General features: G+C 45.4%; 2 protein-coding genes across 2 annotated transcripts in view; one reads left to right on the top strand and one right to left on the bottom strand.

The window, feature by feature from the left end:
- The window catches only part of POLRMT (RNA polymerase mitochondrial), a 70,338-nt gene extending 67,958 nt beyond the window's left edge, over nt 1-2,380 (bottom strand). Inside the window, exon 1 of the mRNA XM_083363175.1 lies at nt 2,285-2,380. Coding sequence (XP_083219301.1) covers nt 2,285-2,321 — 37 coding nt within the window. The 5' untranslated portion in view covers nt 2,322-2,380. The remainder of the gene's footprint in view (nt 1-2,284) is intronic.
- Nucleotides 2,381-7,422: 5,042 nt separating this feature from the next.
- Nucleotides 7,423-25,792, top strand: GPX4 (glutathione peroxidase 4). Its single transcript, XM_083364917.1, has 7 exons — nt 7,423-7,550; nt 18,400-18,494; nt 20,221-20,365; nt 21,145-21,296; nt 22,185-22,209; nt 23,711-23,770; nt 25,541-25,792. Exons 1-7 carry the CDS (start codon nt 7,476-7,478, stop codon nt 25,571-25,573), a joined length of 585 nt encoding a protein of 194 aa, XP_083221043.1. The 5' UTR covers nt 7,423-7,475; the 3' UTR covers nt 25,574-25,792.
- The last annotated feature ends 1,173 nt before the right edge of the window (nt 25,793-26,965 follow it).

Genomic DNA, 26,965 nt, shown 5'->3' with positions numbered 1-26,965 from the left:
TCTCCGAAGACTCAGGGCGGCTTACAAGCTTAGCAGCAGCCTTCATTCTATGTATATGCCTGCTTATTAGGGCTTTCACACACCCCCCAAGCGGCATTATTACAAAGTCAGCTTAATTGCCCTCAACAATCTGGGTCCTCATTTTACCTACCTCGGAAGGATGGAAGGCTGAGTCAACCTTGAGCCTGGTGGGACTCGAACCTGCACTAATTGCAGGCAGCTGGTGTTACTTAAGGAGGCATTAGCCCATTGCTCCACCAAGGCTAATTGATAAGGCAGACAAAGAAAAGATGCTGTATATATATATATATATATATATATATATATATATTGCTGCTCCATGTTTCTACTTATCCATTGTGTTAGTTTCAGGGCGGGTTTTTATATCATTGTTTGCATCGCTGGTTCTCAACCTTTTCTTCACCACGGGTCCCCTTTTAAATATCTTTTGTGGCCACAGACCATGGCCACGGACCACCAAGACTTAACTTAAAAGATTTAAAACATAACATTCCTCCAAGCCTTTCCGGATCTGTGATGACAGTGTGACGCCCCACCGCCCCCCAGGGAACCACAGGTTGAGAAGCACTGGTTTACATAACAATTCTACCGGTATTTTGGATTTTGTAAGGCCTTTACTATATATCACCCTGAGAACCTCTTTTTCTGGATGTTTCAGATGTGCAATCAACCCATTTATTCCATCGGCCTGTTTCAGGTTGGCAGGGGGGAAGCATATAAGCCTGACAAAGCAAGCAGTGGAAAAGGAGCACGTGGCCTCTTCTGACTTGCAAAGAAAGCATTTCAGATCTGGCAAAATTTGATTTATTTATCGGGCTCAAGACTGCTTAATTCGGTTGGGGATGGCGCTCCAGAACCTGAAGAGGTTCTTTTTCATAGGTAAGACAGAAAATCCAAGGATGAGCAGTTTAATCCATTACATCAATCTTTCCCCAACCTTCAGAAGGATGGGGGAATCAGTTTCTCCCTATTTCAGGAAAGTAAAACATCTTCTTAATGGCCATATTCACACCTGCCTTTCTCGATTGCAATAAAACATCTCATCCAATATGCAACCCCAATCCTAAGAGAAGTCCAAACCGAGTTTAGGATACTCTATAAACAGGGGTCTTCAAACTTGGCCCTTTTATGACTTGTGGACTTCAACTCCCAGAATTCCTCAGCCAGCATGCCTGGCTGAGGAATTCTCCACAAGTCATAAAAGGGCCAAGTTTGAAGACCCCTGCTCTATAAACGTACCTGTTGCAGCTTTTACTGACCAGGTGGTATCTAAAACAATAACACCAATTCAAAAATTTTTAAAAAACAGTTCATCAATTTATTTCTTTTTATTAAATGTATAACCTAGTACTAATGTTAAGTGGTGGGAGGGAGATACAGGGCCCTGCACTTTTCTTCATTAGGGAGGGGAATGGATTTCATTGGGGGAATTGTGGGAAACAACAGGTAGTTCTCGACTTACATTCATTTGGTGAGTGTTTGAAGTTACAACAGCATTGGAAAAAGTGGCTTATGACCGTTTTTCACACTTACAACTATTGCAGCATCCCCATGATCACATGATCAAAATTCGGACCCTTGGCAACTGGCATGGATTTATGACAGCTGCAGTGTCCCGGGATCACGTGATTCCCTTTTCCCACCTTCTGACAAACAAAGCCAATGTGGAAGCCAGATTCACTTAAAAAGCGTGTTACCAACTTAACAACTGCCCTAATTCAGTTATCCACTATGGCAAGAAAGGTCGCACAATGGGTCCTAAACTCACTTTAACAACGGTGTGGCTTAGTAAGGGAAATGTTAGTTTCAACTGTGGTTGAGGACAACTTGCAAGTCAAATAACAGGCAAGATCTCCCTTGAGCCTTGACTCCTGAACTCCTCAGGGACATCGTGTGTGGGCAGGTTTCTTAGCGTCAGCACAGAAGTGGCTGAATCCCGAGGCATCTAATTCAACTTCCTCCTCCAGGCAGCCTCCATGGATCTCTTGGTGGTCTCCCGTTCCAGCACCAACCCGGGCCAACCCGATCGACGAAAGGCTGTCAACCAAGAAGGCCAGGGAAGGCACCCACAGTTCAAGGTGTGCATATTTGCGTCCCTATTAACCACCACCACCCCCAAAAAGAGGGGAAGGGTGGCGAGTTCAAATCCACCCGCCCCCAGTCGGGCAAAGCGCCCTTCCCCAAAGATCCGGGTCGAGGTGAAAGGTTCCCGTGAGGAATCCCCCATTCACTACTCAACCCGCCCCACAGGCCCCACACCGACCTGTGCCCCACAGCAGCGTCCCTTGCAGCTTCAGCATCGGTTCACCCCGCTGCCCTCTGCATCTTACCGCCTGGCCGAGAAAGCACGCATGCTTAGTCATCTATTGCGCACGCGCGACGCTCTGCGCCTGCCTGGAGGACCCGGTCTCTGTGGTCCTCCCGCCATCCAATGGGCAGCCCGCTCGGTTGGCCGCGAGGGGATTGGGAACGACCAATCTTTGGAAGGCGTTGTGGGCGCCTAGAGATAGGAAAAAGGAAGAGAGGGCCGTTGCTGGTAGCCTCAGCGATCCATCGCGGGGTTCGTATGCAGCATTTTTTCCCCTCCCTTTCGTGTCGTTTTGTAAGCCGCTCAGTGCCTTTTACGGGGTCTTATGAATCCTATGCAGTTTAAGAAATCATTAAAACAAACATAATGAGTCAATTAAATAGCATTAGAGGGTGGGATTTTGTAAAAGTTTTTATTTTACTTTTACAGGGTTTGCCAAGTGTAAGCAAATTGGTAGCCTACAGGTATTACACCTGTTAAATTTATACAGCTGCCCATCTCGCTGCTGTGACTCTGGAGAGCTATTTATTTATTTATTAAATTCATATGCTGCTGCCCATCTTGCTATCAAGTGCTCTAGGCCGCTTTCAAGACAAAAAAGAGAACGTAAATCATCAATATGTTAAAACGATAAATGTTAACATTAAAATATAAAATTGAAAGGAATAAAAGTATGATTCAGAAATTTCTAATGAGTCTAAAGGTTGAAGCAGAAGCCAACTGAAGATCAGAAATAATATTTTATCTAAGTATTGACAGGTAGAAATGTGAAAAGCAGAAGTTACAAATTGTAAGAGGAAATATCAGAAACAACTATAGGAGACGGACTGTGGTAACAGAAAATTAGATGGTGAAAGATAGGATATGGACCAGGGGTCTTCAAACTTGGCCCTTTTATGACTTGTGGACTTCAACTTCCAGAATTCCTCAGCTAGGCACGCTGGCTGAGGAATTCTGGGAGTTGAAGTCCACAAGTCATAAAAGGGCCAAGTTTGAAGACCCATGATATGGACAAAGGGGCTTCCTGGAACATGGGAAGGACAGAGGTTTTAGGCGGTCTGGAAAGTTTATCGGATGATTAGGGAAGAGGCATTGAGTGTCACAGGGGAGGGGGGAATCTGCGTCGGGGATAGGATATAAAAATGTGTCAAACAGCTCTGTAAGGTGTGGCTGAAGTGTGTGTGTTTCAGTCCACTAAGCCTTTGCAAACGCTTCTTTTGAAATAAAACTTTGTTGCTGGAATTCCAAGTGAGTTTGTTTTGTTTTGGATCTTGAGCCACCTTCCAAACAAAAGCAATACAAAGTCAACCACAAAAATTAGAAAGAAATAACTAAAACTGGAGACTAAAAAGCAGATTGGGCTCTTCCGATCATTTCTTCATAAAGTTTAACCACTGCCCTTTATTTGTATCCCACCTGTAGGAAGTCAACATTCCCCCCCCACACCAAAGGAGGATTTCCTAGGATCAATTCATTCACTTTTCTCCACTACCAGGAAAACAAGTCTGGCACTCCCTCCAACAGTTAAGTTTTATGAATGAGATACTTTTGTATCTATTGTTGTGATTCAGGGTCAGCCTGTGGGTTCGGCAGTTGGGTCCAACGACTCAGAGGAGGAGGGGGGTGTTGAAGACCTTGCTGAGGGGGTTGAAGATCTTGCTGATGAGAGCCCTCAGCCAGGCCCCTCCCACTTGGTCACCACGGAGACCCAGCTGTGTGAGCCTGACAGTGTGGATGAAGATGACCCACAGCTGGCCCTGTTCAAGGATGCCCAACGCAGGAGGCAGTCAATTAGGAGTAAACAGAGGAAGGCAATGGGGCTCCTCGGAAGGAGGCAGAGAGAAGCCACGCCCTGAACTCTATATAAGGGGAATGTGTGGGAGGGCTGGTTTGCTGAAGGCAACCGCTTGGATAGTTCATGTTTCTTAAAGCTCCTGTTTCTTGGTTTGTCTTGTTCTGTTTGTTTTTGTGGTAATAAATTTGGCAGGCTTTATTCCAGCCTCTTGCCGTTTGTAAAGGGGTTGTCCCTGCTTTTGCTGCAGGGCCGGTAGCAGGCTGGTACAGAACATCTATTGAGAAAACTGGAACATTCTGTTGTATCCATTTACAGAAAGCCAGACAGCTCCATTCACAAACAAAATGCCCTCAGGTACAGCCCCCACACAAAGCCGAAGCTGATGGGATTATAAAAGTAGAAAAACAAAGACTCCTAAAATCTACATTCTCCGCCCAGCTCCAAGGACAGGGCATGACCTCCCAGCCACAATGGTTCCCAGGCAACAATAATTAGAATACTAAAAGGGCACACTCAAGCAACTGTACATTTCGCAATAAACAGGCATCTCAAACACAAAGCCCCAAAGAATGTATGAAAACCGACCTACTCTCAACTCCCATTTTGTCAGCCATCCCAGAAACATACTGTTGTCACAAGTTTCTGGCTACCAGAGACCTTCTTTCCTGTAGCCTCCATTTTATTTTCAGCGTCTTTCAGCTGGCTTGGAACCGGACCTGATTTTTCTTCCCACACACCTTTATTACTTTTTATGAGTAATTCAAGGGGAGGGGGGCAAACATATCCAACACACTTTCCTCCTCATTTTCCTTACTACAGGGATCTTCAAACTTGGCCCTTTTATGACTTGTGGACTTCAACTCCCAGAATTCCTCAGCCAGGCACGCTGTCTGAGGAATTCTGGGAGTTGAAGTCCACAAGTCATAAAAGAGCCAAGTTTGAAGACCCCTGCCTCACTACAACAACCCTGTGAGGTGACTTGGCTGAGAAAAGAATTGGCCCAAAGTCACCAAGCAGGCTTTCACGCCTAAGGCGACACTTGAAATCAACCTCTCTGATTTTCCAACCTGGTGCCTTAACTAAACCAAACTGGCTGCTATCCTGATTATCTTCCCAATCCTATGTATTAGCACTATGGAAGAAAAGGCAGAGAATCTTGTATCTTTTTCCTCCTCTTTGGATGTGGACTTTAGTTCTACATTCAATTTTATTTCTGCATTTCCATTTCTGTTCATTTTTTGTGGAATGCTGTTTCTGTCTAATATGTTCTTTAATATGTTCATTAACTGGGCTTTTAACCTTTTTAGTTTAAAATATCCTTGGCCAATTGACCACTTGTAGAAGAGACATTAGGATAGTATTGCCTGTGATCTTACTTTAGCTATGGGGATGCAGTGGTTAGCCTGCAGTATTATAGGTTAACTCTTCCCAGCAGTTCAATCCTCACCGGCTCAAGGTTGATTGAACCTTCCATTTTTCAGAGGTTGGTAAAATGAGGACCCAGATTGTTGGGGACAAGATGCTGACTCTGCAAACTGCTTAGAGAGGGCTGTGAAGCACCGTGAAGCAGTATATAAGTCTAAGTGCTATTGCTATTGTATTCTAATAAGACTGCTAATTGAGTGACTTTGGATGATCTTGGTAATTAACAAGTATGATTAACATAATTAACAAGTACACTTAATTAAGAGTGTTGAAAGAAAAATCTTCATTACGGTCCAGTCCAAGCCAGGAATAATCAACATGGAGACTGTTTTAGAAAGAAGGTTGTAGTTTATTGAAGAGGAGAGCCAGATAGAAAAATGGCTCTGGGGAAAAAAAGTGACCACATGTAGTAGGGAGTGGGTTTTTATACCTTCTAGGGCTCTTGAGGTTGTTTCTTGTTCCTGTTTGAGGCTTTGTATTTCCTGTGTCATGTACTTTGACCTGAGTCTGAGCGTGCGCCTTTGGCATTGGTGGATTAATCCTATTATGTCCTGTTTTAGAATTTGGGTGGGGGTATGTAGATTTTAAGGATCTTTGTATTCCAAATTTCTTCAGTTTCTAGCTGGAAGGCTTCAACCTTTCTGAAAGGATTATTGAATTTGCATTTCTAAAAGCTGGCCTCTGCCTAGGCCAGGGGTCTTCAAACTGGACCCTTTTATGACTTGTGGACTTCAATTCCCAGAATTCCTCAGCCAGCATGCCTGGCTGAGGAATTCTGGGAGTTGAAGTCCACAAGTCATAAAAAGGCCAAGTTTGAAGACCTCTGGCCTAGTGGCTGGGGCTGATGAGTGTTGGATTTTTTTTTGATGTGAGGGATTGTTGGTTCTAGGGATCTTTATCTTTCTAATCAATCCCAGCTTCCTGGCTCCAATCTTTCTGACAAGATTATCACATCTGCATTTCTGCAGATCTGGTTTCTGTTTGGGGCAGAGACTCGGAGTGGGGTGGGTTGGTTTCTGCCTTTTAGATTTTTTGAGGAAATATAATATTCTACCTCTTAATATTTCCCAAAATATTTCTTTCTCTGGATTCTTCCCACCATAGCATAGAAACCTAAATCACCCTCAGAGAATAGACTGAACTCTTGGGAAGATACTACACACACACCTTGATTCCAGGTATCCCAAAGATGCTTTTTTCACAAGGCAGTTTCAGGTGTTCATTTGCAGTCACATGTAAACATTTTTGACCAGCAGACAGGGTGCACTTATAATTTTCACTTATCACCACGCTTATCTCATAAGCCTCAAATCCTCAACCAATCTCTCTAGCATTTGCCCTACCTCTCTGTTCATTGCCATTTTTTGCTGCTTTAGCAAATGCCAATCTTCCACCTTCTTGCCAGAACTACCTTATGGGATAATTTTTAAATATATAATATATTACATTTGGAATGAAAAAAAATGTGCTGGGTCGTGGGGAGAGAGAGAGAGAGAGAGAGAGAGAGAGAGAGAGAAAGAGAGAATTCGAGTGCTTTGCTGCCATCTAGTGGATGTGCGCATTTTGGCAGCCACCAGATAGTTTAACAATCTAAAGTACGTGCTCGTGCTGCCTAACGGCTGGACCAAACAAATTAGGATGCGGTTCTTTCGGATTAGCTCGCTGAGCTGCCAATCACGGTAGGCCTCAGCCAATTGACGACCGCGTTCGAGGAGGCGAGCGAGGAAGGCGGCACCAGCCCCCTGTTGCGGCACGCAACCCCGCCCGCCGACGGCCTTCCATTGGTCAAACGGTTAGAGAGGCGTTCTTGACCGGTGGCATTGGGCGGGGCCAACGAAGGGGAGCCATCTTGTGATTGGCCGTGGTGGGGAGGCCGAGGGGTGTGAAAGGCAGATTAAAGGAGGAGCTGCCAGACCTGCCGCTGAGATGAGTTTGCGGCATTTCGCTTCCAGGACGCTTCTTTGTGGGTTCTTAGTAGGGCGCGGCCTCACAAGAGTGATGGTAAGTTGCGAATGGGAGTGGGTCTCCCGGAGAGTACGCTCTAGTCATTGGCGGTGTTCTCTATGGTCGGACCATAGAGCGGTCGCCCTGAAGGGCTACGTTGGGTCTCCTTGGAGGACCCAAATAATCTTTTTGGGGAGCCCCTGGAGGACTTGCCCTCTAATCCCTTGAAGTCGACGCTTTTACAACTTCTCTTCCAACGAATGTAATTTTCCCCAAACCTTCGGCTAGCTAGGACGAGGCTTGGGATCAGTAAAATGTCATGTGGATGTTTCCCTGGGGAACCATGAATTTTCATTGATTTTTGTTATCATAGTGTGGGTTTGGGGGTGTGTTTATTGTTTTGGGGGTGCCTGGGGTAGTTACGTAAGGGTGGTTATTTTAAGTTTTGTAATGTAAATAAGATACGATGTAATGTAGCAGAGGTCATCCTTGCAGGTGAATTGGACCACAATTCCCAAGAGCTCTTTGAAAACCATGCTTTTTTCCCCCATAATACTTCGGGTGGGCAAGGACATACAGGTAGTCCTCAATTTATGACCGCAACTGAGCCCCAAATTTCTGTTATTAAGTGAGACATTTGCTAAATGGGTTTTGCCCCATTTTACGACCTTTCTTGCCCCAGTTGTTAAAGTGAATCGTTGCAGTTGATAAGTTATTAACACGGTTGTTAAGTGAATCTGCCTTCCCCCATTGATTTTGCTTGCCAAAAGGTGATCACATGACCTTGGTCATAAGTATGAACCAGTTGCCAAGCAGCTGAATTTTGATCACATGATCACAGGGCTGCTACAAAGGTGGTAAGTATGAAAAATAGTCACGTCACTTTTTTTTAGTATCCTCCTCGCTTTGAATGGTCACTAAATGAACTGTTGTAAGTCGAGGAATACCTGTATTTGGGCTTCGGGGTTACTGCTTTTCTAGAGCTGCTTGCCTGCCCCAACTGCGATAAAGTAATGTTTTTTGGGCATAAATTTCATTATAGTATGGAAGCATGAAACAGAGAGCTACCCCTTCCAGAACGGTGGTTGTAATTTTAAATGGATGTCTTTAGATACCTTTCAGAGATAAAATCATAGTCTTAATTGTTTATATTAAAAGAGTGCTCTGGGCTTATTGGAGCTCCTTAGAGAACAGTTCTTATGGTAGCTGAAAAAAACAGCTGCAGCTGAGAGCCCTTGGGGTAGATTAAGGTAAATTACAGGTGTGCAAATGCATTTAAACGTCTACTCTAAACAGTTTGGGCAGGCAGGTTGGTTTTTAAATTTTAGTTAGGGACAAGGGCCCAAAAGATGGGATCTACTGAGCCTTGGCTCAAAGACCAGTGTCTCAACAGAATGTCTTTCATGGGTTACATCAGGGGTCTTCAAACTTGGCCCTTTTATGACTTGTGGACTTCAACTCCCAGAATTCTTCAGCCAGCAAAGCTGGCTGAGGAATTCTGGGAGTTGAAGTCCACAAGTCATAAAAGGGCCAAGTTTGAAGACCCCTGGGTTACATTATCAGCTGTGCAAACCATAGGAGCAATTCTAGGAGAGTCCCCGAGAGTGGGTGGCCATATAAATTCTCTGAAATAACAAATAAAGACTACAGAAACTTCTTGGATGAGAAGCAAAATGTTTTTCAAGGGGGGAAAAAAAGCCTGCCTTTTGGGTCAGCTATGACAATGTTTGAGAATCTCCACCAATGATTAAAACAGGCTCACAAAGAACTATTATGTCAATCCTCCTTGCTTTGCCCCTAGGGCTAGTTAGATAAATCAGGATTTCACAGCTCTTCCAAAGCCTGCCAGGATCCTACAGACTGAGGTGGAGATATTCCATAGGACTGGAGTGGCTACTGTTTAAAGAGCCTGCCTACTCCACATTTTTGTCCCTTTGTATTATAGCCACCTTTTGAAAAACTTTCTGCCTTTCTACTTCCACAGCCTGATTCTGTAAACCAACTCTAGTTGGCTGTTTCTTTACTATAATGAATTTTACACCCCAAAATTAGTGCTTCTGAATGTGGAAGCTCAGTCTGAGCTAGTACCCTATCATGCCTATAAAGTAAGCCATGGCTAAGAGTTGATAAGAATCTTGTTTTGAAATTTCTTTGAGCTGCTGACTTCCTGGTGGAAGCAGTTCAGTGTCGCTTTAAGTAGTCAAAAGCAGCTTCACTCAAGGCTGCCTTTTGTGAAAACTTCCATGCAGTGGAAAATATCTGCAACTCAGGGTTGAACTGTGGAGTCCTTGGTGCTCTCTGAGCTTGGTGGTTTGTTTGCAGATGTTTCATTACCCAACTCAACTCGGTAACATCACAAGGGCTAGCAGTGAGTGCAATTTGCTCTCAATTTGTATTCTAGTGGCTTGCTCTGTCGGTATTTACTAGTTACCCAACTAGTTAACATCATTAATGCACGTGAGTGTGTGCGCTCCCTTTTTGCATACAATAGTTTGCCCACCTTGGAGGGAGGTGGGTTTCTCCTTGATCATTCCTTGGTTGGGGAAATTGCATTTCTACACCATTTAAAAGAGATTCTAAAAAGCCCTGAAGAGAACAAAAAGGCTAGAGAACAAACACCCAGATAAGCAGAGTTTAACAACAAACAAACAAGTAGAAAACAATAGCTTAATCAGTCAAGCTCAGCACCAAGGATTCCTCTTAACCCAGTTAAGCTGTTGCTTTGTTCCACATTGAATAAATGTTAGAACTACACAAAAGCAGCTCTTTGAGCCGCAGTGATGTCCTCCTCCTATCTGGTGGAATGGGAAAGATTGTGGTTCTGCCCAGAAGATGCCATGTAGGCTGAACCCTGAAGAGTTGCAGCCTCAGTACATTGGTGGGGGTGGGGAGGGCCAGTTGGAGAAGGGAAGGGCCAGCAATGTTCTTGCCAAGATTAAAGCAAGACCTTTTCAAGAATTATTTCTAGCCTTCCCTTTAATGTTAACATGAAGCTCCGAGTTAATTTGTAAACATTAAATGTAATTGGGATTTGAGGTTTATGCTCAGGTGTAATGTTATTTTTTTTTTCATATTCTAACCTTCCTCCCAGCTGGGTAAGATCCCAGCGTCACCAAATATAACCTATTAAGAGCTATTTGGCCATTATGGCTAATAGCTGCAGTAATGCATTTTTTTTAAAAAAAAAACAACTTTGCTTCCTCTTCCTATTACGGCTTGTAGTAGCGAGTACAGGTAGTCCTCAGCTTACGACCACAATCAACCCCCAAATTTCCCTTGTTAAGTGAGACATTTGTCGAGGGACGTTTGCCCCATTTTGCCACCTTCTTTGCCACAGTTTTTAAGCGAGTCACTGCAGTTGGTTCAATTAGCAACACGGTGGTTTAGTGAATCTGGCTTCCCCATTGATTTTGCTTGTGAGAAGATTGCAAAAGGGGATCGCGTGACCCCCGGGGCACGGCAACGGTCATAAGTATGAGCCAGTTGCCAAGCATATAAAGTATGATCACGTGACAATGGGGATGCTGCAAAGGTGGTAAGTGTGAAAAATCGTCATAAGTTGCTTTTTCCCCAGTGCCGTTGTAACTTTGGTCACTAAATGAAGTGTTGTAAATTGAGGACTGCCTGCATTGTTAAGTACAGTGACTGGCCTTCTGCTTCTCTTGGTCCTCTGATGGTTTTTCCAGTTAAGATCATAAAAAGCTCTTCTGAGCTGTTCTTATTTTTATTTTATTTTTTTATTTATTTTAATCCCATTTATATCCCGCCCTTCTCCGAAGACTCAGGGCGGCTTACAATCTAAGCACAAATCAATGTGCTTAGCAGTAGCCTTCATTCTATGTATATGCCTGCTTATTAGGGCTTTCACACACACCCCAAGCAACATTATTACAAAGTCAGCTTATTGCCCCCAACAATCTGGGTCCTCATTTTACCTACCTGGGAAGGATGGAAGGCTGAGTCAACCTTGAGCCTGGTGGGATGCGAACCTGCACTAATTGCAGGCAGCTGGTGTTACTTTAGGAGGCATTAGCCCACTGCTCCACCAAGGCTCTTACTGTTAAAGCTGCCAAGCACTTCTGAATCTGTTCCCACCAAAAACAGAAATTCTAGCAAAACTGCTTTCTTTCGAACTCCGGGAAAAATAAAGCAACTTCTGGATGAGAAATATATGGGTATACCCATTTTTTTTCTTATTTTTTTTTTCCTTTTCTCCTCTGTCGGGTGCAGTCTGTTTGTTTCTGGGTGAAGGCAAAGGCTGGTTTTGACGAAAGGTTGAATGTGTGAAAGGAATCCCCATCTTCTCCGTTGCTCTTTTGCCTGCAATGCAGAAACGCAGTTCAAAAAATAAAAATGCAGAGTCATCCTTTGCTTTCACCTGGTTTTTCTCTCCAGGCCAGTGGGAAGAGCTGAGCAAATTGCCGGCGCCAGGACTTCTGTCTTGGATCCTGGTTTATCGTGGATTGATAAATTTGGGCTATTAAAGAAATAATCAAAATTCTCTCGGCCAAAGTTATCTGTGCCCTTTGTGTCTCTTAATTGCATCATAATTGGTGAAACGGATTCTTGCTGTTGCGTGGAGGGCGGTGTATATCACTCGGCTCGGCTCGTGTGGTTGTGATGAGAAAGCAGACAAAAATTTGCGGAAACTCGTGGGAAGGGAATAACTTGCATTTCTGCTTCCTGTATTTTTGAGTCTTAGGATTAGATAATGGGGCCAAAGTTAAGGAATCCTGAGTAGGAGGCATTTTTTAAAAGCATCAGAAATTCCCTTATTGCCAGTCAAATGTTTTGTGAGCTTTGCACCATTGCTTTCTGGTCTAAGCCCACCACAGCCCAGGAAAAAATAAACAGTTAGTCCTCGAATTAGGACCACAATTGGGTCCAAAATTTCTGTTGCTGAGTGAAACATTTGTTAAGTGAATTTTGCCCCATTTTACAACCTTTCTTGCCACAGTTGGTAAGTGAACCACGGCAGATGTTAAGTTAGTAACGGTTGTTAAGCGAATCGGGCTTCTCCATTGACTTCGCTTGTCAGAAGGTTACAAAAGAGGATCATGTGATCCCGGGACACTCTGACCCTCATAAATATGAACCAGTTGCCAAGAATCTGAATTTTGATCACATGACCAGGCCGGGGGGGGGGTGCTGCAATGGATGTAAATGTGAAAAACGGTCATAAGTCACGTAACTTTAGACGGTCCCTAAATGAACTGTTGTAAGTCAAGTACTGCCAGTATAAAACCCCAGATTCAAAATGGATGCTTAGTTTAGCAGCCAATCATGGCTAAGACACGTTTCCTTATCAATACGGTTTTCACCAGAATCCCAACGTGCTCCGCCAAGGGAAGAAGGTGCCGTTCAGATGTTTTGACCTGCATTTCCCATAATCCCTTGCGTTTCCCATAATCCCTTGCCATTGATCCTGCTGGTTGGAACAGATGGGAGCTGAGCTTCAAAAGACTTGGAAGGTGGTGCCTTCCTTCCCCACTGCTCAGCCATAATATGGCTTGTTTCTTTTAGAGTATGAACCTGGTTGTATTTTGTAAACCTAGGCCAAGGGTAGGCAACCTTGGCTCTTTTATGACTCGTGGCCTTCAACTCCCAGAATTCCTGAGCCAGCATGTCTCAGCTTGGAAACCTCTACCTTTCCCCTCAGCGTGGCTGGCTCAGGAATTCTGGGAGTTGAAGTCCACGAGTCATCAAAGAGCCAAGGTTGCCTACCCCTGACCCTAGGCTTTATGGGTGTGGAAATTTAGCATAGTGTAGTTGTCTTAACCAGCTTGTCGCTAATTGCACGTATGTCCCAGAACACAGTTTATAAACTTCAGTCGAAGTTCCGGAGCAGAGGCGTCAAACTGCCAGTCCGTGGGCCACTTGCATCACACAGAGGCTGTGCCCGCCCCAGCTCCAGCAGTGTGAAAAATGTCACGGCACAGCGAGATTCACACCTGTATCCTGGAGCCTTCTCCAAAACCTGCTAACCTAATAATGTTACCTAGTTGGGACCAGAATTTCTGTGGCTAAGCAGTGCAGTTATTGAGTTTCCATGGAGATTGTCTATGGTCCAGGTCCCAAAGGTGCTATTCCTCCCCCCCTCCGCTGCAACTGGATTTTCTTGTTTTTCTTTGAAGACGTTTCTGCTTCTCATCCAAGAAGTTTTCAAGTGGGTTTTTACAACCTCTTTGTGCCACGACTGTTAAGCAAATCTGGCTTCCCCCATGGACTTTGCTTGTCAGAAGCCATTTTGCAACCTTTCTTGCCGCAGTCGTTAAGTGAATCACTGCCCTTGTTAAGTTAGTAACGCGGTTGTTCAGTGAATCCAGCTCCTCCATGGACTTTGCTTGTCAGAAGGTCGCAGAAGGGGATCACATGACCCCGGGACACTGCCAACCCTCACAAATATGAGCTGGTTGCCAAGCGTCTGAATTGGGATCATGTGACCGGGAGGATGGTGCAGTGGTCACAAGTGTGAGGACTGGTTGCGAGTCACTTCTTTCAGTGCTGTTGTAACTTTGAGCAGTCACTAATTGGTTGTAAGTCAAGGACTTATCTTTCCAAATTAACTTACATTATTGAAAAACTTGGGAAGCCTATGCCTTGTCCTAATGTTTGTTAGATGGAGCGACCATTATTCCCACCTGATTTGGAAATAGCCTGAAATCCACTGATTTTGGTGAGCTTGGTGAGAGGTTAATAAAATTATTATTAATCAGCTTATGATTTAGTTGCAGCACAGGTAGCCTTTGACTTACAACCAATTGCTTAGTGACCGTTTAAAGTTACAACACCACTGGAAAAGTGACTTCTGACCGTTTTTCACACTTGCGGCCGTTCTAGCAGCCTTGTGGTCACGTGATCAAAATTCAGACCCTTGGCAACCGACTCACATTTATGACGGTCGCCGTGTCCCAGGGTTATGTCTTCCCCTTTTGCCACCACCTGACAAGCAAAGTCAATGGGGAAGCCAGATTCACGTAAGAACCAGGTTACCAACTTACCAACAGCAGTGATTCGCTTAAGAGCTTTGGCAAGAAAGGTCGTAAAATGGGGCAAACTTCACTCTTAGCAAGAGAAATGTTGGGCTCAGTTTGGTCATAAGTCGATAACTACCTGTGCTTTCTGGAGAACCAGGGACGGGCTCCTTCCGAAACGCTTCCTATACCTTATTCAATTTTTTTTCCCCTCCCCAGATACACAGGCTATAAGAGAATGAAATTAAAAAAAAATACATGTAAAATAAGGCCAAATGAATAATTTATTGGATAAGGTTACCTCGGCGAAAGCGGGATCTGAAAATCCTTAACCCTGAGAGCCAGGTCTGCGATTGTGTGGGGCCAGCAAATCCCACTTTGACAACTCTGCAAAGCCCTGTTGCGTTTGTCAAAAATAGCTGTGCTGCTGCCTACCGTGTTTTTTGCGGTTAAAAAAAATAAATAAATAGGCAAACATTCCAGGGCCAGCTCTGAAGGGAAGGGAAGGAAGTGAAGAAGAGGCGAGAGAGACACGAGGAAGGAAGGAGAGGTAGACGAAGGAATCAAGGAAGGGATGAAGGAGAGGTCAGAAGAATAAGGAAGCAAAAGGAAAAAAAAAGAGGTTGTTTGGAAAGGAAGGAGAGAGAGCAAGTAGAGAAAGGGAAGGAGGGAAGAACACAGGAAGGACCCACAAATTTAAATTTAAATAATTTAAACTGCCTCCAAAAAAAATGAGAAGGGAAAAAAAAAGTCACAATCCCAGTTGTGCTTACATAGCCTCACCACTGCCCTGTTACTTTCTTGACAGCTGCAGTGATTCCCTTCACAGCTGTGTGACAAGAAAGGTGGTGAAATGGGGCAAAACTCATTTCACGGCTGTTTTGCTTAGCAATGGAAATTTTTACTCCATTGTGGACGTAAGTCGAGGGCTACCTGTATTTATTAAAGTTACTAATGATATATATCCCTCACTGTCAACCTATATCACTTCCCCACCACCCACCCCCTCAGCCCAATAGCTGCTCCAGGTCTTTGAGAAAATGACCTTGTAGCCCAGCCAAGCCTACGGCTTTTAATAAAATTTGCTGAGGAATGAAAGCTCTCCTTAATGACATGACTCAGTCTTAATCTCTGGAACAGGATACGTCCTAATTATTTATAAAAGCTGGTGCTGTGGCTGGCACCACCTTGTAATGGTGCCAAATGGTCAGCTTGAAGACAGGAAGGGTTTTGATGGCCTCACCAGCAAAATTGGCTCCAATCCGCAGCAGCCCGTCCAGTGATAACATGTTTTTTAATGGCTGTTTTTCTCAAATCGTGGCGACTTGTAATACGACTGGATTTCCAACTCCCGGAAATTGAAGTTGGAAGTCCAGTCATTTTAAAGTTGCCAAGATTGAGAAACATTATATTGCAGGCTTAATGTCGCCCGCGAAGCCAGCGATGGTATGCATTCTTCTTAAAAATGTTTACTTACAAATTTTGAACGGGAGCCAGTCCGGGCAAAGAGACAGATGAAAAATAATTGCATAACTTAATTGGATTCTATCAGGATACATATTGGAACAGGACGATTTTATCAACTTTTGCTAGTTGGGTCTGTGTGTGTGTGTGTGTGTGTGTGTGTACACTCGGGAAGGGACACAGAAGAAGACGTTGCCCTCGACGTATGGCCCCAACTGAGCCCAAAATTTCCGTTGCTAAGCAAGACAGTTATTAAAGGAGATTTGGCCCCATTTTACAAGCTTTCTTGTCACAGTTGTTAAGTGAATCAACGAAGTGTTACGAACGTGGTTGTTAAGTGAATCTGGCTTCCCCATTGACTTCGCTTGTCAGAAGGTTGCAAAAGGGGATCACGTGACCTCCAGGACACTCCAGCCGTCATAAATACGAGTCAGTTGTCAAACATCCCCATGATCGCATGACCGTGGGGATGCTGCAACGGTCATAAGTGAAAAACGGTCATAATTCAAGGACTACCTTTACAGCTGATCTCACCAGTCTGAGCATTCTCTCCGTTTTGTTACAGGGTTGGATTTAAGATTTAAAGGCTTAGCCTGGCTCACTGCAATTTGTTATTCTCCGTATTGTACTTTGGGGTATTTTTCCATCCCTTTTGCGGGATTTCCCTTTAAAGAAGCAATGCTTCTCTTGTTCTTTGAAATAAAACTTGTGTTTCCTGTCCTCTGTTGAGTGGGGTAATGAAATAACCTCATAACGAAACCAGCAACAATCCACTTTCATGAGTTTTTCATGTGAAATTTAATTTAATTTAATTTAATAATTTGATTTCTATACCGCCCTTTTCCCGAAGGACTCAGGGCGGTGAACAGGGCAATACACAATAAAAATCGAATACAAAAATTAAAAAACCATTAAACATCATGCCCATAAATTCAATACATATTAAAGTTAAAACTAGTTTTAAAAACCCAACCCCATCCCGTCAGACCAGGCCAGCTTGTTCGAAAAAGAATGTTTTGAGATCGCGCCGGAAGGAGCGAAGGACGGGGGCCGTCCGGAGCTCAACCGGTAAGCGGTTCCAGAGGTCTGGCGCGCCCACAGAGAACGCTCTCCCCCTGGGGGCCACCAATCGGCATTCTTTGATTGGCGGCACCCTGAGGAGGCCCTCTCTGTGGGAGGGCACTGGACGGAGGGAAGTTGACGCCGGTCGCAGGTGTTGCCGTAGGTAATCCGGACCCATGCCATGAAGGGCTTTGTAAGTCATAACTAACACCTTGAACCTCACCCGGAGAGCAACCGGTAGCCAATGCAGCTCGCGGAGCAAAGGTGTAACATGGGAGTATCGGGAAACTCCCAAGACGACTCGCGCGGCTGCATTCTGCACCAGCTGGAGTCTCCGGGTGGACCTCAAGGGCAGCCCCATGTAGAGAGCATTACAGTAGTCTAGACGAGAGGTCACGAGCGAAATAAATTGTCTTTGTGAATCTACTATACAAAAGGCCCTGTACAAGCAATACTCGTCAAGCTTGGCGAGTTTAAAGTATGTGGATTTCAACTCCCAGAATTCCTCACCCAGCTGCTTGAGTAAAAGACTGCTTAGAGCAACAATGCCACCTGGGTGGCGCACTGAATCGGAGTCTGTATTTGGTGCTAAATCATGGTTTGGTTCAAAAGTGGTTTGTTTGGGGCTTGACATAAAAACATGGACCCAGCCTTGTGTGGTTGGCGATTTAACAGGCTGCCCTGCTAATGGTTTGTAACTGCAAATCCCAGAATTCTCTAGCTAGCCCAGGGGTAGGCAACCTTGGCCCTTTGATGACTCGTGGACTTCAACTCCCAGAATTCCTGAGCCAGCGTGGCTCAGCTTGGAAACCTCTCCCTTTCCCCTCAGCACGGCTGGCTCAGGAATTCTGGGAGTTGAAGTCCACGAGTCATAAAAGAGCCAAGGTTCCCCACCCCTGACCTGCTAGCATGTTGGCTAGGAATTCTGGGAGCTGCAGTCTCAACGTAGCCAGAGTTGGAGACGGCTATTTAAAACACTACGGACCCATTGACCAGCGGCCCAGAGGCCCTCACTTGGCTGCCATTTGTTGCAGAGTGTGGTGGAATACAGGCCATCCTCAAGTTACGACCACAGTTGAGCCCAAAATTTCTCTCTTGCTAGCTGAGACAGTTGTTAAGTGAGTTTTGCTCCATTTTATGACCTTGCCACAGTTGTTAAGTGAATCGCTGCAGTTGTTAAGTTAGTCACGTGGCTGTTCAGTGAATCTGGCTTCCCCGTGGCTTGTCAGAAGACAGCAAAAGGGGATCGCGTGACACCCCCCTGGGACCCTGCAGCCGTCACAAATACGAGTCAGTTGCCAAGTATCTCGTTCTTGGTTCTTTGGGCCTGACAAGAAGGGATATGCTGTCAACTCACCTTTCTCTGATTTTTTCCCCCCTCCCACGTATTTCTCCCCCTCCCCCAGTGTGCTACGAATTCTGATTGGAAGTCGGCCAGGTCAATTTATGACTTCCACGCCTTGGATATTGATGGCAACGATGTCTCGCTGGAGAAATACAGGCAAGTTGTTCCAATCTGGGTTTTGTTGGCTCTGCCGTCTTGGTTTGGCTTTATTTTGATGTTATTCGTTCTTCTTTTTTTTTAAAAAAAAATTTGTAATCAGGCAGTGGGTACAGCAGGGGTTCTTCAAACCTGGCCCTTTTATAACTTGTGGACTTCAACTCCCAAAATTCCTCAGCCAAGCAAGTTTGAAGACCCCTTGGGGTACAGCAAGGATGTCCAACAACGGCCCCTTTAAGACCTGTGGACTTCAACTCCCAGAATTCCCCAGCCAGGGAATTCTGGGAGTTGAAGTCCACAGGTCTTAAAGGGGCCGTTGTTGGACACTCCTGGTGTACCAATAGTCCTTGTCTTACGACCATACCTTTCTGGGGGTACTTAACAACCTGGTTCCAATGCCCACTCCCCCGCAGTCATGTGATTATTGAATGTCAGACGCTTGGCAACTGACCGACACTTAAGGCCATCTGCAGCGCCCGGCAGCCATGCATTTTACAGTGGTTTTGTCAAAGCCAGCATTTTACTTCTGGTTTCGGGAAAATCTCCATTGGTTTGCTTAATGACTGCCACGGAAAAGGTTGCAAAGTCAAGTGGGTGGTGTGGGTGATTCTTTTTATAACCATCATGAGTTGGAAACAGGGTGGGCAGGCTTCCTTACAGTACTGGGTTGAAAACTGCTTGTACCTAATATATGATGAGGAGGAGGAGGAGTATGGACCTCCGTGGAGGATTGCCCAACCATAGCCATTTCTTGCCAGATTGAGTCCTGAATGGCATTTGATTGCAAGCCAGCATTGTTCGTTAGCTTGGTTTTTTTCCCCCGAACTGTGTTTGGAAGAATAGGTAGCCAGTCCCAGCTCCTAAATAGCCCATCTTTTCTTAAGAACACAGTTGCCAATCAGATCTCTTGTGTGTGCTTTTTTAAAAAAAATACTAGTGTGTTTGACACATTTATTATTTTATACTTTTTGTTTTTGCTGTCTACTGTCCCAAGTCACGTTCTTGTGAGATGGGCAATTGTAGAAATTAGATAGAGAGACAGAGAGATAGATGATAGATAGAAGATAGGTAGGTAGATAGAGAGAGAGAGAGAGAGAGAGAGAGAGATGATAGAAATAGATAGATAGAGATGATAGATATAGATGATAGATAGATATGATAGCAATAGATAGATAGACAGACAGACAGAGGTATGGATGGATCCCGAAGGAGAGTAGAAATGCAACTAGTGGAGAAATTATTAACGATTTTGGGAAGGAAGGTTTAGATTCCAGTCAGCATGTCTGGAATTTTGGGTGGCCCAGTTCAGGTAGTCCTTAACTTACAACAGCTCATTTAGTGACAGTTCTAAGTTACGATGGCGCTGAAAAAGTGGCTTATGACTGTTTTTCACACTTAACGACCATTGCAGCATCCCCAGGGTCACGTGATCAAAACTCAGATGCTTGGCAACTGACTCACATTTATGACGGTCGCTGTGTCCTGGGGCCACACGATCCCATTTTTGTGGCCTTCCGATAAGCAAAGTCAACGGGGGAAGCCAGATTCACTTAACAAGCATGTCACTGACTCAACAACTGCAGGGATGCCCTGCAAGAAAAGACCATAAAATGGGGGCGAGGTTCACTTAACAACTGTCTCGCTTAACAACGGAGATTTTGGTTGTAAGTTGAGGACTACCTGTGACCGTCTCTCTTGCTCCCTGTTCCCTCTCTTGTGTCTCCAGGGGCATGGTCTGCATCATCACCAACGTGGCGACACAATGAGGCAAGACTGACGTAAACTACACTCAGTTTGTCGAACTGTATCGTAGATACGCTGAGCAAGGTTTACGCATTCTAGCCTTCCCCTGCAACCAGTTTGGCAAGCAGGTAGGAAACGGGAGAGGGGGGGGGGCTGTCAAAGTGTGTGTGTGTGTGTGTTAATGTCACAATGAAATGTCTACCTCCTCCTCTTAATCCTAAGGAGAGCCAGCATAACGTAGTGGGGAAAGTAATGGACTAAGAATGAGGATGCTCGGGTGTTTTGTCTCCTTCAGCCATGGAAGCTGATTGGCTGAATTTGAGCCAATCCCTCCCGGCCCAAGAGCCAATCAGTTGTAGTGCCAAAGGAGCTGGACAAGGAGCGGGGGTGGGGGACCCAGGTTCTAGTCCTCCTCAGCCGTGGAAGCTCATTGGCTGAATTTGGGCCAGTCCTTCTCTCTCAGCCAAAGAGCCAATCGGGAGTAGGGGGGAAGAGCTGGATGAGGAGTGGGCAGACCCAGATTCTTCCCCCCCCCCACCCCCAGCCACAGGATCTCATTGGTTGACTTTGGGCCACTCCCTCCCTCTCAATCCAACAGCCAATCAGGAGTAATGGGGAAGGGGCTGGACTAGGGATGGGGAGACCCAAATTCTAGTCCCCAGAGAGGAGAACAAGCCAGTGTGACATAATGGGGAAGGTGCTGGGTTAAGAGTGGAAGGATAGCCGAGAATCTCTGATAACCCTCAAACCTTCATTACATCATGCATGGATAGGTTCATGTAAACACTGAGCAAATGCAACGCAAAAACATCTGGATCTCCAACTAAACAGACTGAATGCTAACAACTGCTCAAGATTGGTTTAACCATCTAAAAACCCATCTGTCTCCTTTTGTTTGCTTTAATAGGAGCCCGGTACCGAGCAAGAAATTAAAGCATTTGCTGAAACATATGGGGTGAAATTCGACATGTTTAGCAAGATTGAAGTCAATGGGGATGGTGCTCATCCTCTCTGGAAGTGGCTAAAAAGCCAGCCCAAAGGCAGAGGCACTCTGGGAAAGTGAGTTGTTTGCTGCCCCCCCCCCCCCAATTCTGAACAATCGCTGAACTGGGCGTGGCTAATACACCACGTGCATTTGTTGATTTATTTTTTATTAAAGTAAAACGTCTACGCTAGTGTTTTTCAAACGTGGCAACTTTAATGTGCGTGGACTTCAACTCCCAGAATTCCCCAGCCAGAATTCCCTGTCTGGCCGGCCAGAGAATTCTGGGAGTTGAAGTCCACATGCCAAGTTTGAAAAGCACTGTTTGTAATCTATTTGTAGGTTTAATAATGGTATGAGACCAACTTCCAAAATTGCTCCTCTTCTCTCCCTTTCTGAAGTATGGTATTTTTATTGTTGTTGTTGTTAATGTTCAATTCAGAGTTTGGGACTGGTAAAAAAAAGTGTTCAAGTTCTAACCAAGGACCTCCTAAGAGCTGTTAAAGTAGCATCTGAGTATATAGGCAGTTCCTCACCCTCTTCCTCTCCCCCCCTTCTTCCCTTCTTAAGAAGTCTGTGTTGGCTGGAATTATGGGGTTCAACACCAGCACTTCTGCTGACTGTACTTTTGCAATGGCGTTTTGCTGTGTCAAATTCCAGATCTGCTTTTAAAAAGCTAAGCTTGCAAGTCCTGACGGTGGCCATTGTGAAGAAAATATAGTTCCTGTCTCTGGGAAGAAAAATCGGATACAAATAAGTGGGGCATTATCTTTCTTTGATCTTGACCCCATTTTCAAACTGGCCCTCTTAACTGGAGGGAGATACCCGCGACTATTCATCTTGGTTTTAGCGTGGTTTAGTAAGAAGGTTTTGAGTGAAACCATGGAGATAAAAGACCCAAACAAATTAAAACCTTTTAGAGCTAAACGATGTTCTTTTTTTTCTCTCTCTCTCTTTCTCCCTAGTGCTATAAAGTGGAATTTTAGCAAGGTGAGTACCTTCAACTCTTTTTTGGGATGTGTAATTTTCATTAAAACTTTGAAACAAAAAATGGGGCAAAACTCACACCCTGCTTAGCAATGGAAACTGTGGGCTCAATTGTTGTAAGTTGAGGATTACCTGTAGGCAGGGCTTTTTTTCTCATAGAACGCTCAGAACGGAGTTCCGGCACCTTTTTTGGATGGAACCTTGTAGGATAGGCAAGGCGGGTTGTATGACGTGTGAGTTCCGGCACCTTTTTCTTATACAAAAAAAGCACTGCCTGTAGGGCATTGACTTTTTGTTCAGAAGCGTAGTGCAAGGCAATGTGAATTCTCCCCCCCCCCCAAAGCACCAGCTAGTGTGATCAGGGTGAGCTGAGGAGGGTCTGGCACAAAAAAAAATCCCTGGGAGCTGAACTAAAATGGGTCTCCACCTTTCACCACCCCCACCCCAATGCAAATTGAGTCTACTTTCTTTTCTAAGCTGGAGAAAGAAAAGGAAAAAAAAGGGAGTCCCTGCGGATTTTACTCCGCGAATCGACTTTAGGGGTGGTGGTGCTCATCTCCATTTCAAGGTCATTGAGTCCGTGCTGCCCGAAGACATTTCCGTGGTCACATGGCCAGCAGCATGACGTCACGGAGCGCTGTTACTTTCCCACTGAAGTGGTAGCTATTCATCTACTCACACTTTCATGCTTTCGAACTGCTAGGTTGGCAGGAGCTGAGGCGAGGACGGGAACTCACCCCCGTCGCGTGACACTGACGTCTCCAACCTGGGCTGCCGACAAGCCCAGCGTCTTAACCACTGTCACTGTGTCACCCTTCCTAAGCTGGACAGCCAAATAAAGTGTTCTCTCTCTCTCTCTCTCTCTCTCTCTCTCTCTCTCTCTCTCTCTCTCTCTCTCACACACACACACACACACACACACACACACATCACACACTCACACACACACACGTGCGCGCGCACGGGTTACATCTGCCTTTTCTCCAGCACTTCACGCTATTCAGCCTTCAAGAAGAACCCCTCCACTGAGTTTATTTTCTACTCATAATGCTCAACCCGATTGCAACCCGATTCTGAAGTTCTGACGACAACCCCCCCCCTCCAAAAAAATGGTCATGCAATCACATTTTGGACATTCGACAATGCTGTTTGCGGTTTTGGTCCGGTCTTGTGATCTTGATTTATGTTTTTGCTAAAAACTGCCTTTTGCTTCCATTTTCTGGCAAAAAAAATGCTCTATGGCAAACTCTGGGTTTGCTTTATGACCGCCACATTCGATTGATGACCCTCAGTGCCAAGCTCAATTAGGGTCGTAAGTCGAGGACTACCTGTACATACAATCCTGGGAAGCCTGAACCACTTTTACAGCGCAGTGGTGGGCATCAGCCCAGCCCCCAAAGTTTAGACAGCGGTTCTTGCAGTGTTTGCAAATCCAGGCTGTCTTCCTGCCCCAATTAAATTTGGGCCTTCTTATGGGTCACCAGTTCTCCTTTTCTCCTTGCAGTTCCTGATCAACAGAGAAGGACAGGTGGTCAAGAGGTTCAGTCCCATGGATGACCCATTTGTAAGTTGTGTGTAGTATTAAGCTTGGTCACGCAGTCAGCCACTTGCTTAAGCTAGATATTTGGCTTGTTAGGCTACCCATATAATCTGTCCCAAGGATTTGGGACATTGTCCGGTTGCAAAGCTGGACCAGCACAGCCTGAATATCTGGCCACAGCGCTGAGCTAAGGTGGTTCGAACACAATCCCAAACCCAGCCAGGGTGGGCTGAAAACCATGGTTTATAGCAACCTTTTCCCACCTAGACGTTGGAGAATCCGACCAGTTGTAGTCCCAACCCAGATGGATGGCACTCATTTTTTTTGGGGGGGGGGAAACCACTTGAGCTATGCCAACAAAGCTAATGGTCCTTCATTCAATAGTGTAAAGCACTATTTAGCCTGAATGTGAAGCACACAAACACTCCCTCCCCAAGTGTGATTGTGAGAAGGCAGTTTCTGATCCAATGGCTGCTAACATGAGGCCAGTGATGACAAGCACCAAAATTTATGTGTGTGTATTTATTTTATTAAGAGGATCTGATAAGAATGTAAAAAGAATGTATGTTAATACTTGATAAATATTACGATATATTTGTTGATATGTACGGGGGAGAGTTGGAAAAAAGAAAAAGGAAAAACTTAAAAAGGGGGGAATAAAGAAACCTTTAGGGCAGTGGGATCTTCAAACTTGGCCCTTTGATGACTTGTGGACTTCAACTCCCAGAATTCCTCAGCCAGGCACAGGTGCCTGGCTGAGGAATTCTGGGAGTTGAAGTCCACAAGTCATCAAAGGGCCAAGTTTGAAGACCCCTGCTTTAGGGTTTGGCATGTCAAAAATTCAGAAAACGCCTAATTTAACTCTGCTGGCATCTCACCGCCTCCCCTTCAACACAAAACAACAATTCTCCCTCCTCCCTAACCCATCTAGGCCCCCCTGAACAGCGGCACACATTGTCAGTGCCAAGGCTGGGCTTCAAGGACCGTCCTAGGCCCCAATTTCAGCCCTATAGCAATAGCACTCACATCCCTACTGATGCCACCCAGGAAGGCCAGCTGGCACCATTCCCCAAGGAGCATGGGCCTTATGGAGGCAGCTGCTCCCCGCGGCCCAGCGCTCCCCAGGATGTCCCGTGCCCCGCTTACCTTCGTGGGCTGTTCTCTTTTTATTGAGGGCCTCCTGCAGCCTTATCCGAGGCCGCTCCAGGTTGCGCGAGGCCTTTATTCTGGAAGCCGCTTCAGAGAACACCCTTGTGTGAAAACTGCAAAAGCACACACCCACCCCTTGTGCAATTTGTGTAGCCTCCGGAGGTGGCCCGAGAGCACGGCCGTCTCGCGTGGCTTCCACCGCTCTGAAGATCCCGGGCGAGCGGCCCGTGCTTTCGAGAATAGTGGTGGTGTGCTGGGGTGTCACCCGAAATGTTGCAGCCTGTCATCTGTGAGACATGTCTCAGCGCTTTTTTTTTTTTTTTTTAAAAAGGCAGCTGGACTATGTTGTTGTTGTTTTTTCCCCTGGAGGAAGAAACGACGTTTCGCTTCTCCTTCAAGAAGCTTCCTCAAGAACTGATGAAGCTTCTTGGATGCGAAGCGAAATGTTTTCTCCTCCCTCGGAGGGGGGAAAAAAAACAAAACATAGGGCGGAGGCCCTTTGAAAAAGCCCCTTTGAGACAACCCTGAGCTGGATGACTGAGAATGTCCGTAGGCTTTGGGACATAGGTTTACCATCACCGAATTGGGGTGTAATTCTGGCCTTATCCCCCTAAACCCTCTTTTCTCTCTTCTCATCCTCTGCAGACGATGGAAAAGGACCTGCTCCGTTACCTGTAAGCCCGGCTTGCCTCTTGCCCTGGCTGTGCTCGGCCGGCGTTCCTCTGGTTTGCCTGTGAATTTTGCCTGGATGATGGTCTGCCTTCAAGCCAAGCCTATTTGGTGAGGCGGGTCTGAGAGATTTGGCACGAGTTCACACGGAAGGCTAAGCTGGAATGTCTGTTGTTTGCACCCCAGGCCACACCATCCATCTTGTACCAATAAAGATGTATATTTCCCAGCTGATTAAGCCTCTTGAGATTTGTGTGTAAGGGCTCTGTCAGGGTTGGATTTGGGGGGGACGGGGGGAGCCATTTTGGGAGTGCAAAGCTACCTCAAATCTGCAAGCGAGGGGATTAGACCTGTGCCATCGGGACGGGAAATGGAAGTTAACCTCATTTGTTAGCCTAGTTGGGGCAACCTCAGGGTCTTCAAACGTTATTTGTATTTTCTTTATTTGCATCCCACTTTTATTATTTTTACAAATTACTCAAGGTGGCAAACATCTCCTCCTGTTTTCTCCCACAACAACACCACCAATTGCTAAGCTTGTAAGCCGCCCTGAGTCTTCGGAGAAGGGCGGGATATAAATGTAATAAAAAAAAATTGTGAGATGCATTGGGCTGAGAAATTGGCCCAAAGTCACCCAGCCGGCTTCCATTGCCTAAGGTAGGACTGGAACTCACCATCTCCTGGTGATTGGCCCAAAGCCATGCAGCTGGGTTTCATGCCTAAGGCGGGGCTAGAATTTATTGTATCCTGGTGATTGGTCCTAAATCTCCCAGCTTTCATACCTAAGGTGGGACTAGAACTCATTGTCTCCTGATGATTGGCTCAAAGTCACATAGAATAGAATAGAACTGGAAGGGACCTTGGAGGTCTTCTAGTCCAGCCCCGTGCTCAAGCAGGAGAAGCTATATACCATTTCAGACAAGTGACTGTCTAGTCTTTTCTTAAAAATCTCCAGTGATGGAGCGCCCACGATTTCTGGTGGCAAGCTGTTCCAATGGTTAATTGTCCTCACTGTCAGGAAGTTTCTCCTTAATTCCAGGTTGCTGCTCTCCACAATCAGTTTCCAACCACTGTTTCTTGTCCTGCATTCTGGTGTTTTGGAGAATAATTTGAACCCCTCCTCTTTTGTGGCAGCCCCTCAAATACTGCTATCATGTCACCCCTATTTCTTCTTTTCTTTAGACTAGCCAAGCCAAGTCGTGGAGTGTTCTTTGTATGTTTTAGTCTCCGGGCCTTTGATCATTTTAGCTGTTCTTCTCTGAACTTTTTCCGAAGTCCCCAGATCTTTTTTGTAGTACGGTGACTAAAATTGGTTGCAGTGTTCCAGGTGTGGTCTTATTAGGGTTTTATAAAGCGGTACTAATACTTCACGTGATCTTGATTCTGTGCCTCTTGTTTATA

Source organism: Vipera ursinii, assembly GCF_947247035.1.
Source record: "Vipera ursinii genome assembly, chromosome: 1".
In the NCBI taxonomy this organism is placed as follows: Eukaryota; Metazoa; Chordata; class Lepidosauria; order Squamata; family Viperidae; genus Vipera; species Vipera ursinii.
This window is presented reverse-complemented; position numbering and strand designations above follow the sequence as displayed.